Here is a 14,637-nt window from a genome sequence, read left to right as displayed (position 1 = left end):
TTTAAAATATACTTGGCCTTTATAATCATGAGCAACATTCCCCTTGAGAAACCAGAAAATATAATGTAGTAACATGTATCAAACTTCCAGAAAATGTATAACATTTCCATCTTTTGGAATAAAGTAGATCTTTAAAGTTTATGATATTAGACAGCTTTCAGTATTTCATATCAACTAGTTTGTTCAAAGTGTAAATTCAAGTTGTAAGACACAGTTATTCTTGGGTAACTGTGTATAAAGAATTCTCTGCTTCTTGCTGAGGATAGTTCTAACTCTAAAGAAGTTTTACCCACTCAGGAAATGTAGACACAGTTTGTATTGTGCTTGCAAGACAGTAACAGTTTTCTTCACCGTTTCCAATTACAAACACGAAGTTTGGCTGCAGAAAACTGGAACGGGTTTGTGCCATGGCATGGAAAACCCAACAAAGGTCTTACTTTTGTTCCACTAATTGTCAGGGTGATCCAGGCTCTCCAGGACCCCCTGGATTCTCAGGAGATGATGGAGCAAGAGGACCTAAAGGTATGGCTTGGAAAATAATCCCAGCTAACAAATTCAGAGTTCCGGGAATTCTAACATTGTGAGTGAGCATCTTAATGATAAATTGCTTCACAAATTAGAACTCAGAAGCATCTCTTAGACTCTTCTAGATAATGAAACATGGAAGCTTCAGAGGGTTCTTATTTTCCTGGTTCAAGGATACCAGACAGGATCTGGCATACCTACTAGGTATCATGACTTCCTCTCCATGGAAGTCTCAGAAGCTATCTCTGTAGTGACTGCAGCTTCTCAAATTGCAACTGGTACAAATGACCAGATCCACATCTCTAGAGAATGTCCCCATGTTCCAGAAGAATCAGTCACTCATCTAAGGATTTCCTATGTCCAGCTATTGGGATTCTTCTTATAAGAGTCACCAAACATAGTTCTCCACCAGATGTTCATTGGTTCCTTAAAAATTTTTCCAGCCAGATGTAACTCATAATTGAATTACTTTTATCCTTAATCAAAGATAAGGAGTTTCTTTTTCTTTCCCTAAAGGGCCATATAACAAGTTTTTTTTTTTTTTTTTTTTTTTTTTTTTTTTTTTTTTTAAATTTTGTGGGGCTTATAGTCTCAGCCACAAAACATTCCAATAAAACTTTATTTGTAAAATAGCTTCAGGCTGGCCCAGTAGGCCTGAGCCTATGTTGTATCCAAAACTTTATTGCCTTGTAAACACAACTGGAATTGTACTCTTAACCAGTCTTGTTTTTTTTTTTTTTTTTTTTTTTTTAAGTTTTATCTACCATTGGGACAGAAACATGCAAATAAACTAGAGTCATGATATACTAAAGAACTGCATACAATAGTCAAAAGTTTAACTGTCTTGGTGACCTCCAGAGGAACCAGATGTTCGAATGGTACACATACACATGTACAAGTAACGCACTTACACATACAGAAGCTATATTGTGAAGACAAATAGACAAATACCATGAAAGTTTCTCGTATGAGACCAAATGATCTGTTCTTAACTAATGACCTCGATATTCTGTCACTCACAGGAAACAAAGGCGACCCTGCCAGTCAGTGCGGTCTACCTGGTCCAAAGGGTGAGCCAGGTACCCCTGGATACCAAGGTATAGCTCCAGAGTTTTCTTCGTTCTAACAAAACCTAGTTTGAAACACAAACTAATCACTTCTACACTTATCACTAGGAATGGTTCTGTCTATATTTTCTTTACCATTTGCCCATTGAGGTATGTACCAAAATGATTTTGTGTGGCATCCTTTACCCAGAATGATTCCAGGGTCAGGCTCAATGTATCCCTACAAAGGCCCCTGTGACCAATAGCCTTGGCACTGCAGTCTGCACCCTCATGCTTGTATCACGACAAAGTGAATATCCAAGCAATTAAAATTCAAATTATCTTGCCATCATTTTAGATGTCCACATGTTATTGTGGAACACGCCTTTCTCCTTCGGATAGCAAACAGCATACTAGCGGGCATGGGGGAGTTCAAATGTGCACTTTTGCTTTGGGCCCCGGAGAAGCATGCATCAATACATAAAATGCGCTTGCTTTTTGAACACAGGGGTTCTTCTGCTAGGAACACATCTGAAATTAATAACCAGGAAAGTATAGAGAGATGCACACACAGGGCTGTACACTGAGGGGACAGAGCAGACGTGTACCTGCAGAGAGGTATTATGTTTACCTGTGCTTGGGGGCAGTCAGTCAGTAAGGGTAAGACTTAAACCTAGGCTTGGATTGAGATAGTGACCTGGTAAATTAAGACTTTGTACTTAGAATGCTATTGTCACATTTTGCTTTCTATTACTGGGACAAACACTATGTGACCAAAAGCAACTTGCAGAGGAAAGGGTTTCCTTCTACTTATGGTTTATAGTCCATCATGAGAGGCGGTCAGGCCAGGAGCTCAGGCAGCCACCTGGAGGCAGGAACCGAAGCAGAGGCCATAGAGGACTGTTGTTCACTGGCTCACTTCCCATGGTTTGCTCAGCCTGCCCAGCGGTGATATCACATGGTCTGGGCTCTCCTAGATCAATCATTAATCAAGAAAATATCCCCTCAGATATGCCCACAGGTCAACCTGATGAAGACTATTTCTCAGTTGAAATTCTCTCTTCCTAGACTGCAAAAATAAAATAAAATCCAACCAACCAACCAACCAACCAACCAACCAACCAACCAACCAACCAACAGAACAAAAACAAAAAACCAAAACAAAAAAACAAACAAACAAAAACTAACTAGGGCATCCATGCATCACCTTGAAGTTCCATTTGGCAGGAGCCATGTTTTGTTTCCCCCAATAGACTGTCTAATCAGAACATCAAACGAATGTCACTTGTAAATTGAACCCGCCCCCACGGCATCACAGAGGACCTCAGCATCATGATCTCAGGACAGCAGTAAAAAATGTGCTCCTGCTTGTGGGTCTTTGTGTTAAAAACCCCAATATAAAAAAAATATATATATATAAATATATATAATTATAAAATATTTAAATATAAATATATATAATTATAAAATATATAAAATATTTATAATCATATTATAAATATATATAATTATATATAAAAATTTCCAGGCTCAGAGTAGCACAAACTGTGGGCATTCTACATGGCCTAGTATTTTAAGTTGGAAACCATAAGTCTGAGGTTATTTTATACTGAGTCAGGATTTTCCAGATATTTTTGCCATACTCTGTTTGATCCAGTGTCCCGTGGTCATCAGTGTTTAAATTGTTCTGGTTTCTTATTTGCTATGGCTTAAGCTTAGAGTTTCAAGAACAGTTCTGTTATTCCTCAGCACAGAGTTTAGATGTTCTGTTTTCCTTGGCTAGAAATCCCTGCTCTGCACTTGCATGAACTCAGTGAGGATGTATATAGAGCATAGGGTGGTCCAGGATTATATAAGCTTGTGCTGGGCCAGTCTAGTCCCATCCATCCACATCAACTCTGAGGGAAACAGAATGCAAATTACTCCTGAAATTCTACTTTCGACACAGCACTAACTTTGAGGTAGCACTTTGAATGCCTGCTTTGGCAACAGGAGCCACGGTGACACTGCCAAGTGCCCCTTGCAGGAAGGTGTTTGGGATCAGTCAGATGATACAGAGCAGGGTGAGAAGCCAGTGAATGTGATTAGTTAACAGGCACGGACACTGGTTACTTTAGTGTTGTAATGAGTACCACCTCTCTATGGATTTGGAAATACAGAGCTCTGTGTTTTATTTAAAGATTCAGTCACTGGTTTCTCAGGGTAGACTATTGGTTTACTATAAATTTGAATTAAAGTCACACATGTAAAGTAACATATGAGAAAATGGTCATATTTCTAGTAATAAAATAAATATAATTTAAAGTGTATCAGGGTTCTCTAGGGGAATAGAGTCAGCAGGCTATATATTACATATATAACATATAACAATATATATTGTCAAAAGGATTTATTTGATTGGCTTACACTGGAGAGGCTGGGTAACAATGCTTGTCTGATCTTCGAAGAGTCTGAGAACTCCTTAGCTGCTCAGTTTATAAAGCTAGTCCCAATATGGCACCGAAGGCCTGCAGGATACTTGTAGAACCCCCATGAGCCCCTCCTGCGCACTCAGGTAAAGAGGAAGACCCTCCCGGAGAGAGGAGGACTGCTTTTTGATAAAAACTCTATGAGGAGTTGTGCTCCCCTGATAGAATCTCCAGACAAAAGGCAAATTATCAAAAAAAAAAAAAAAAAAAAAAAAAAAAAAAAAAAAAAAAAAAAAAAAAAAAAAACAAGGCTACAAACCCCAAGTCTTTAGTGAGAACACAACTTGCTCTCAGGACGCTGGCTGTAGTGCTGTGGGTGGGAGATGGGGGAGGGTGTTTGCAGTTGTGTACTTTCTCCCAACCACAGGCAACCCATGTCAAGAAACCAAAGCTGAATGGCCCATTCTAGAAGACCTAGAGAGCAGCCAGCCTTTCTTAGGCTGAGACTTAGGAAGCCTCAGTCATGAGAAAGAGACTGTTAGAGACTTTAATTAAAAAAAAAAAATTCATTATTTTAACTTAAGAGATATGCCCATTAGGTACAGCATGTAACTTTTGTGTAGAATTATGTGAAGCTTGCTACAGAGACAACAGGGCGAGGGTGGGACAGGGGTCAGATGAGTTTATGGATTATTATTAATTTTCTTGGCTACCACAATATTATTTTGGCCCCGTAAGAAGTTATTTTTCAGGCTGATTCCTTGAAGCATTTTGAGATAGCATCCTGCAATGGTTATTTTTTTAACCTTAAAATCTTCTGGCATTTAAAAACATATTTTAAGATAAACCGAAACATCACACTATTTGCGAAGAAATTCTGCTCCTGGGAAATTTTTCCTAAAGAAATAGTTCAAAAGGAGAGAATGTGGTTAACAATCCTACAAGAGAAGGCAGGGAAGGGGGACATGATCAATGCACATACGTATGACATTGTCAAATAATAAGGTATTTTCATATATATCATTATGCATAACAGCAAAAAGAATTACAGGTACTTGATTGATTTCCCCCTACTGCTGTGTCGGGGGAAATTAGACTGACTAGTTAAAGTAAGATTGATGAAGAAGCTACAGTTTGAAAACGATAAACCATTGCCAACTTGAAAACTGCTTGTAATAGAATAATAGCTTTAAACACAGATAATTTGGTCATCAAAATTCTCCCAATAGTGTCTTCCTTATCAACCAAAAACAGCGCAAATATAAAACCAACCAAAACACCCCCACAGGACAGATGGTGAGGCTTGAGGTTGACCTTTTGAGAGTCACCATTTCAAAGAGCAATCTACCACTAATTGAATTCTGGCCCTTCTTCCTTCCTTAGGACATCCTGGAGCTCCTGGAGAGAAAGGCTTTCCTGGAGAGGAAGGGCCCCGAGGACCACCAGGCAGACCTGGAAAGCCTGGCTCCTTTGGACCACCAGGATGTCCAGGTACCTTGCTAGAAAGCCTTGAAAACCCCTGAACGTTCTTGTGACTTGGCGCATCAGAAAGAGCCGATCTTCCTTTTGCATCTTGGTCATCCCAAACCCAGCCCAGCTTCACAGTTTTAAAAGACTATTGGCAAACTGCCAGCTCTCCACCAGGCAGATATGCTGATAGCCTGTCATTTTTTTCTGTCTCCCACCCCTAGAGCAATGTTACATATACAGCTCAGGGTTTTAAATGATCCTTTTCAAGTCAGTGGGGGGGGGGGGCTGCTGCAGCGGGCACTGGCAAATTAGAATCATGATTGGCAACTTTGATTGTTTAAAAGTATATCTTTTTGGAATTAAGTATTGATTTTCTCAGGGTTAAAAAGATCTAGAAAGAAAAAGTAATACAGCCGTGTCCCTGGTTACTCATGCATTCAGAGCTTTGATGACCGTATCAGGGAATGCTATCCACAAGTCACTGTCTGAAAATTTCTCTCTGGTCCCCAGGTGACCCAGGGATGCCTGGACTCAAGGGCCACCCAGGAGAAGTGGGAGACCCAGGACCAAGAGGTTATCCAGGAGATTTAGGGAGGCCAGGTCCTGCAGGAGTGAGAGGTAAGTAGGGGGAAGGCCCAGCTCTCTAGAAAAGTCCAGCACACTTGGGGCAAAATTGCAGCTCCTTTCTTGGACTAGTGCCTCCCCCAACCCCCAGGACTTGAGGTCATGTCCATCTTTGCTTGCCCTCCCTTGATCTTGGTGTTTCCGTCCTACTTCTTCTGAGGGTGTGTTGTTTGTGTCTGCCGTGATGGTCTCTCATCCACCCATTTGTCTCCATGAATTATCAGGCTCCATTTATGTCCTAGATTCTGTTGGGTTGAGTGTTGGGTGTCATTTTAAAGAAAATATATGTCATTCCATCCTTCATGAGCCGTTTCCTAAGAAAGAAAGGTGTGGCCTCTAACACCATAGCAGTTGGGTTAAGCTTCTAGATGTTTAATGCCTTCCTTACATATAAATTATATTTTCACAAATGAACCCTTGGGAGGCATGATCTATGTCTGAACAATAGTGCCAGGGGTGGCCAGGCGTTTGAACCCTGAGAACCCTGGAAACTGGCAAGGAGGGCATCAGGGAGTGTTCTCCAGGACACGCCCCCAATGAAATTTCAGAATTAAAGGCATGCTTGCCTATATTAAGTTACTATAAATCATTTTTATAATAGACAGACAATCAGACAGAGAGAGACAGATAAAAAGTAAGAACAAAACATCTTTAAGGCCAGCCTTTAACTCTATGAGTAAATTACTCTCCAGACAGAGAAGAGCTGTTGATTGATGGAGAAATAGAAGGAAACATTTCAGAGGCTCTGGAATCCCTCATCCAAATGTGATAAGGACATCCTGTCATACAGAAGAAACAGCCTAGCACACATGTTGCAAAGTATACTTTAACTTGCAGAAACAGCTCGATGATCATTCAACTCTTTAGACACTAACTAGGAATAAAAACTTAGAATTTTGCAAGTCTCATTTCTTGAGTTCCAATGTTCTATAGGCACTGTCTGTCCCCCATACTTACAGTGTATAGGCCACACTCTGCATGTATATAACATCAAAAGCACTGTTTCTAACCTTGTTAGTCCATGATATAAAATATATGTACAACAACAACAACAACAAAATGTTTTCAGCATTGTGGGCATTGGTTAAGAAAACATTCAGAAACAAGAGTGCAGTGCACCAGAGTTAGGCACAGAGGAAGGAGACAGACTTTAAAGCATCTATATACATCAATGTATATGCACTAATTGGGGTAAGGGATAGGAAAATAAAAAGGCATTCCAGAGAAAGAGTGCCCACTTAAATTATATGCCCTTTCTTTGCTAGATATGGAAATACTTGTCCTGGTTGTAGATTTTGGCTTTTAGATGAAAGAGTGGTCTGATTATTTGTCTGGATAGGCTATAACAAGGTACATCCCAGAATGCTTACTGTCAGCAAACAGTTGTGTCCCTGTGTCCCTCTGTCTCTTCCTCTCATTGGTCCACTTCTATTCTAGATAAATGCTTTTTTGCTGTGGTCTAGCATAACACCCGCAAAGGACTTTCATGCCAACAGAATGGGATTTTCCAAAAACCAAGGCGTTTCCTTCATGCCCTTGGTATCAGCTGATACACAATAAGTATTTTGGTTGAAGAATAAGCGGTTGAGAATAAGAATAACTTGGGCCAAACTTTTTATGCCGCCCCCCCCCCCCACCAACAAGTTAGCTCCATCTCCTATTCTCCTTCTTTATCCCCAGCTGTCTCCAGGTCATTGGCTTATATACAGCTATTAAGTGTTAGTGAAATCAAAGGACTTCTTGGAAGAGTTAGAAACCATTTCTGGAATTAATTAGTTTACTTTTTTGAAAAACATTCATTTCTTTTTTCTCATCCTTTCTGCTTTTCACACCTTGGTTTTCCAAGATTCCTAGCCTTTCCACAAGCACTGGGGTAGTGTATATTCCTGGGTCAGTGCTGAAAGAAGGGGAATGCTTCCTTTGGAAGTTTCCAGCACACTGGAACACTTACTGGCAACTAAACAACCCGACAGGAGTTCTCCTTAGAACTAACGACCTCTTGATACTTTCTCCATCTTCCCTGACATCTGTAGTAATGTGAAAACCAGACAACCCATGATGAATTTAAAGTTTCACACAACATGATGATACTGTTGTCCTGATATTTTCCTTTGGTGGTTGTGGACAGTTTCTGCCTCTGGCAACCCCTCAGCCCTCCTGGCCTCCTCTTTGACTTCAACATTCTTCTAGTCTGGAAGGATTTGGGAAGAATCCAAAAGAAAACATCTGACATTGTTAAGAGCTTTCTCTTCACAGCCTTCCAATTCCACACAACAGGGAACATTTCCGAGTGCTCGCAGGTGGTTGTAATATACTCTTCCTTTCCCTTTGAACATTTATCAAATAGCCCCAGGGTGACATTGCTCTAAAACACCCTCATAGAGGTGAACTCTGTCCATAATAAAATCACTTTAAAAGTAATTGCTAATTGTCTCCCAATGTGCTTTGAAATAGTAAGTTTCTTGAAAGGTATTGGAAGTGAACGGATCAAAGGGCATTTCCCTCTCTAGCCACACCCCTTGCTGCAATGCTCCGTGCCGACCACTGGGAGACGCTGTTTCACTGCACACGGCACAGCAAACGGTCCAAACGTAAAACCAAAACAAAACAGTGGGATACAATCTTAAAACTCAAAACATCCCAGGATAAATCCATTGTTGCGGTTTATCATGCCGATGTAAAAATGAAGCCCGATCCAGCAGAAACACTTTGAACTGAGAAGCTAAATATTTGAAGTATGTTCTGAGTAAGGTAGGGGAACCAAGGTTCTTGTTTGAACAAACCAGCTGCTGAAGTCAGATGTGTTTGCTCTGCTCATACAGACCAGATGGAGCTTTGAATTCTGCTTGGGTCCGGTCATAATTAAACTTTTAACTTAGGCACAGGCTACAAGTGGCTCCTCTGCTAGCTTTATGCCTCCACATACATGTACCCCCTAGAGGAAAGCACTACATTTCTCGCTGTACATCCACACAAGATGAGAATGACAGAAACCGACCGAGAACCACCTGCTGTGTGACAGTCTATTGTAGAAGGGGCATCTGGGCCAGTGGCTAGTGGAACACTTCCCTTTTGTGTTTGTGGAGGGGTGTGTGCACACGTGTTCAGGTGTGTGCACTCGGCATCCGTGAGCCTGTGAGTGTCTGTGGAGGTCAGAGGTCAGTGCTGGCCGCCTTTCTCACTTGCCTTCCACCATGTTTCCGCTTTTGTGTTTTGAAACAGGATTGTTCACTCCCAATCGATGCTCTTCTTTCTTAGTGAATCTAATTTGTGTCAGGGCGACCAAAAAAAAAAAAAAAAAAAAAAAAAAAAAGCCAAACTGGACATTCACTGAACCTGGAACCTCCTGATTGGGCTCCAGTCTCTCCAGTTGGGTTACATATATGCACCCAACTTTTTTTTTATGTGATTATATGGGGAGCACCTCACTGAAGCATCTTCCCAGCCCTGCTAGCACACTTCTGAAAGATGTTTGGAAATGTCTTTTATAAGGAAGGAAATGCCTTCTGTCACAGAGCTATGACAATCAGAGCAGCATCACCAACCCCCACCCCCCAGTTTCTGCAACTAAATTATCCTCCTGTCTCCCACCCCAGCACTTAGCAAGCTGGATGTTGCCTCTTTGTCTTGTCAGGTCAGGGATTATGTCTTTTTTGCTTCCCATTGTCTCTTCAGAGCCATCCTCCTGGGGGATGGAACTGTATGCATTGGGAAGCCATATCTGTCCTTTCCAAAAGGCACTTGTGTATTTTCTAAGAGAAAAGTGATTCCAGCTTAACTCTTATTTTGGAACCTTCTCAAGGGTTTTTGACTGTTGCCCAGAGTTGTGAAGATTTCATGTCTCCATCAACTGTAAAGTTAGGGTGCCTTGTTTTGCATGGGACTTCCTTAGGATGTGGAAATTCCAGCGCGAAGGTCCCAGTCAAACAGGGACATGCTGGTCACCCTATTACAACGTAAAGCCTACCAGTGTCCTGGGACTACAGAGTAGCATTTTTTTTCTGGCTTTGGAACAAAACCATAAGCTGAGAGTGGGAAATCTGTCACCAAGTATGGGCTGGCTGACACAGAGGAAGGCACAGCGTGCTAGGATGGAGGTTAGAACCACTGACCAGAGGAAGAACAAGCAGACTGAAGCCTGCGTGCAGCCGGGTGCAGCCTTAAATGGTGGTTGTTAAACAGAAGGACGATCAGAGAGGTGGATAAAAATTCCTCATTACCCAGAAATGTGCTCTGTTAGCCTAATTGCCCTTCATCTATACTGTATATATTTTATGCATGAACAACTTTCTGATTTAGAGATGGGATTGATAAAAGCTTTCAGTAAAAGGGGAAAATTATGCTTAAAACCCTGCCCAGATGTAGCTGCATTCAATTTAGAAAGATAGCGTTGGGTCACACAAGGGTCGGCCAGTTCAACAATGGCAAGGGGCTGGGCTGTGACAGCCCAGGATCTGGATGTGTTGATGTGACAATGGAGAGTTGGCAGAGGCTAGGGCAGCCCTCCTTTAGCCAAGTCCCCAAGCCATCAATCTTGGTGGCTAACACCAGAGATCAAACACACATAGAAACAGCAATGCGGTCTTGAAAAATTTATTATCAGTTTAGATAGATTGCAATAAATATCCAGATTTGGCAGATGAGGAAGGTCGCTGTGTTCTTTTGGTGCAAACTTGAAATACTGGCTCGTAAAATAGGGAAGAGGACTGGAAAATAAACCAAGCCAGGACTCTGAGGAAGTGGTTAGAAAATACAAGACTTGGGGAAAATAAGGTCGCATCCCCACCTCCCTTCCCAGTGCAAGAAAATATGGCTCATTCAAATAGATCTAAATCTGAGATCTAAAAAGGAGAATAACAGTTGCCTCTTTCAAGTACTGCTGAGAAACAGATTGGAGCCAATAACTATGCCATCCTCCAGTAAGGACCCTCCCCGGGAACCTGCTCTACCGAACCAAGAGCAATTAGCACTCAAGTTATTTTCCTGTAGGTAGACGTCTCTAACTTCTGTGAATCATACTTGTTCTGTAAATGTATTTGGGACAACTGTGGCATGCAAGCAGAAGCTGTCGTGTATTCTTCAGCTTTCTCCCCGTCTCGCCAGTCCTTGGTGTCCTTTCTTCAATCTCTGTAATTCACTCCTTCAGTCATCAAGCATTTGTTCAACACCTACAAGGTATAGGAACTATGTTCAGGGTGGAGATAGAAAGACTAGTAAAGCCTGGCCCTGCACTCTGAATTGCCCTGGATCCAGGGAGGTAGTGCCCAAAGACACAATTGTTGTACAATCTGATACAGGCAGTCTATCCTATGGAGGCCCTGTGGACACCACAGGAGCTACTTTCTGTGTGCTTGGTCACATGAGTGTGTATTCACAGTGAAATCTGAGTGAGTGGTGGGCTGTATGGACAAGAGCTCAATTCTGTGTGGGAAGAACAGCTACTATGGGGAAAGTCCAACAATGAACTTGGAAGGTCTCTGGGTTTGGCCAAAAGCTTCGAAAAGCTTCCTTCCTAGAACCAGAAAGGGACAACAAGATATATGGGACCATATGTGGCTGGGCCTCACACCCACAAGGGACTCTATGATACTTGTTATGTGCCTGTTTCCCTCCTCTCTGCTTCCTCACTTCTGCCCCTCTCAACTTAGTGCTGGCCTCTTAGGAAATTCTCATTTGAGAAAGTTAAGCACAACCAAACAAATACTGATGGGAAGTCCCAGGGACCAATTCGTACCGGATGTGTTTGATGGCAACATAAGTAAAGCCAGGCTGGTCGCTGTCTGCTTGGAGAACTCTCAAATGTCCAACCCCATGTGTACTGACATCGGTGGAGGCCTGAGGTCTGGTTTTCAGAGCCTGGATTGGAATTCAGAGATAACCAGAAAGTCAGTGCATTTGATGTAAGAAGGTATCAAGGGCTCTTCTGAAAGAAACAGCTGCAGAGAAATAGCAGCGGCTGAGTTTGACCCCGTGTCTGTTTTTCAGTAGTGTGTGCTCACCACAAAGCCATACAGCACATGGTAGTCCCATACACCACATCAGGAATTGTCTTGTTGTTTTGCTTCATTACCATGACTACATCTGAAAGGAGTTAGGACACCCTGAAGGAAAAGGCTGATTCAAACTGGGAAGCAGAAAGCATTGGATTTACTGTCATCCAACCTCTATCCTTAAAGAGATTTTATCCTCATCAAATCAAAGGTCACTTCCTGCATCCAGGTGTGGCAACTCTAGACTCTCTTTCATCATTAGATAGTTACAAATCAAGTCTTGTTAGAACATCTTCACCAAATGAATGTGCCAAAAATCCCTCTGGCCCCTAGAGGGTAACCTCCAGACACTGAGATCTGTTAACCTTCCCTACGTTGACCCATTCTCCCATGGCATAGGCACGAGATGGTAGCCAGACTAGGAGCACAGAACATGTCTTGTGTTTCAGGGCCCCCTGGGTCTCCTGGTCTGAATGGCTTGCATGGTCTGAAGGGCGAGAAAGGAGCAAAAGGCACCTCAGGTAAGACATATTCATTGTTGATCAAACTCTGATCAATGGATCTGATGAAATGGAACCTTTCCCCGGTGTTTCCTAACATCCTGAGAACTGGGGATGAATCCAAAAGAATAGCACAGGGTAGCAACAATGATGGAGTTATTTCCAGTTATTTCTAGTTCTGTGGACGGTTTATATAAAAAGGACATTTAAGAAAACTTGACTCAAAGAAGTGGCAGTGGGTATTATTTTTCTTTTTGTTGCTCAGGTTTGTCAACTGAATACTGTGACTTCTTGCTCAAATGGAACCAGATTTCAAGATGTTGTGAAAAACAGTCTTGCTATTTTTAAAATGCATATTGCTTTGTTTTAAGTATACCAACCAAGGTAACCCAATTAGCAGTGCTGGCATTCCTGTACTGTGACTGTCAAGAAAAATTTCTTGAGTTATTTCCCATTAATTTTTAAAAAAAGATTTCTTTTTATAATTTTCAATTATGTGTGCCTATGTTCACCTCCTTCTCTGACACACCTGCTGGGAGCTGGGTCCTTTTAGGTGTTGTGATGGGTACATGCCTGTAAGCATGGGTGCTGGACAAGGCCAGAGGCATTGGCTTCTCCTTGAAGCTGGAGTTACAGGTTGTTATTTCTGAGTGGCAAACATGGCTGCTGCAATTCAGACTTGGGTCCTCTGGAAGAGAGACAAGTGCTGTTAACTTGGGAACTATCTTTCCAGCTCCCAACTTGCTGTTATTTTTGATATCATAGACGGGTTAATCTTCAACCACTGTGTTTTAGCTTGTTACATTAAAAAATGCCTTTTCTGTTATTGTCTTATTTAAAAAAAAGCTACAGTCAGACATAGTAGCCAAACCCAAATCATAAATTTGAATAACTCTTAGAAAAGGGATTTTACAGCTAGGTGCGACAGTACTGTCAGAGACAGTTGGAATCTTTATGGATTTTGGACATTCAAAAAGTAACTTAAGTCACCTAAAATTTGTTTGGTGGCTCTTTCAATTGGTATGATTAAATATGTAGGGGACACTACCAAGAAGCCAAAGATAGTCTGTCCCCTTTCAAGGGAGGCTCTGGAGTACTGGAGTTCTTATGGTAAACCTTCTCCATTCAGATTTCTAAGTGATCTGTTCATAGTTATTAACGATCATCTCCTTTGTTTTTGCTTTGTGAAATTGTCCCTAAACTAATGCTTCTTAAAATCTGGCACATATTTAATCCCAAAGGAAACCAAACCTGTGGTTGGTCATTGTGATATCATTAATAAAAAACTGGGACTCAAGGAATAGCATCATTGCAGCCAGAGTTGGCTCTCTGCAGAACCAGCCTCCTTCTCTGACACACCTGCTGGGAGCTGGGTCCTTTTAGGTGTTGTGATGGGTATAAACAAGAAATAAAAATAAAAAAACAAAGGTGATGTCTTTGTGTGGGAAGGCAGGTCCAAGATAAAACGAGGCCTGTCATTGGATGAGAAGGAAGGATGGGCGGGAATAAAGATTTAGAAAAAGAGGGAAGAGCAAGAGAGAGTAGGAGCTGAGAGAACATGGAGGCAGATGTGGACATTTCTCTCTGTGCATCTGTATAGATATAGGTTGTTATGAATATTTTATAAGAGATGGGTGTGTACAGGATGATTGGTGCTGTCTAGATGGGAAAATTATATCAATTGAATCAGAGTCTATTGTGTGATGTTTTCTAACATGTGGCAAATTAATTGAGTTCTAGAGAAGGTGCAGTGTGGTGGAATGCACCAAGCCTGCCATAGAATTGGGATGCGTGGGCCTGGTGTGGTAACAACCCACCAAGGGACTTGTGAGTGGGAGCAGCGTGGCAAGGTGCCATGCTGGAATGGCTCTCAGACTGCCGGGGTCAGAGAGAACTTGGGGGCCAGCGTGGAGCCACTGAGATAAATTAGTATTAGTTCCACATGGCCCCACAGTGCCATGGGTCAGAGAGAGTTGGGAGCCGTGTGGAGTGGTAGTGTGGAGTGGTAGTGTGGAGTGGTAGTGTGGAGTGGTAGTGCCCTTATTTATCACGACATAGATACATTGTTGAGACA

General features: G+C 41.9%; 1 protein-coding gene across 1 annotated transcript in view; it reads left to right on the top strand.

The window, feature by feature from the left end:
• Positions 1-14,637, top strand: part of COL4A4 (collagen type IV alpha 4 chain) — a gene marked incomplete at its 3' end in the record, with an annotated part of 108,603 nt that overhangs the window by 77,253 nt on the left and 16,713 nt on the right. Inside the window, 5 exon segments of the mRNA XM_080932758.1 lie at positions 459-522; positions 1,548-1,622; positions 5,363-5,470; positions 5,960-6,067; positions 12,513-12,584. Coding sequence (XP_080788884.1) covers positions 459-522; positions 1,548-1,622; positions 5,363-5,470; positions 5,960-6,067; positions 12,513-12,584 — 427 coding nt within the window.

Source organism: Micromys minutus (genome assembly GCF_963924665.1).
Source record: "Micromys minutus genome assembly, chromosome: 19".
In the NCBI taxonomy this organism is placed as follows: domain Eukaryota; kingdom Metazoa; phylum Chordata; class Mammalia; order Rodentia; family Muridae; genus Micromys; species Micromys minutus.
This window is presented reverse-complemented; position numbering and strand designations above follow the sequence as displayed.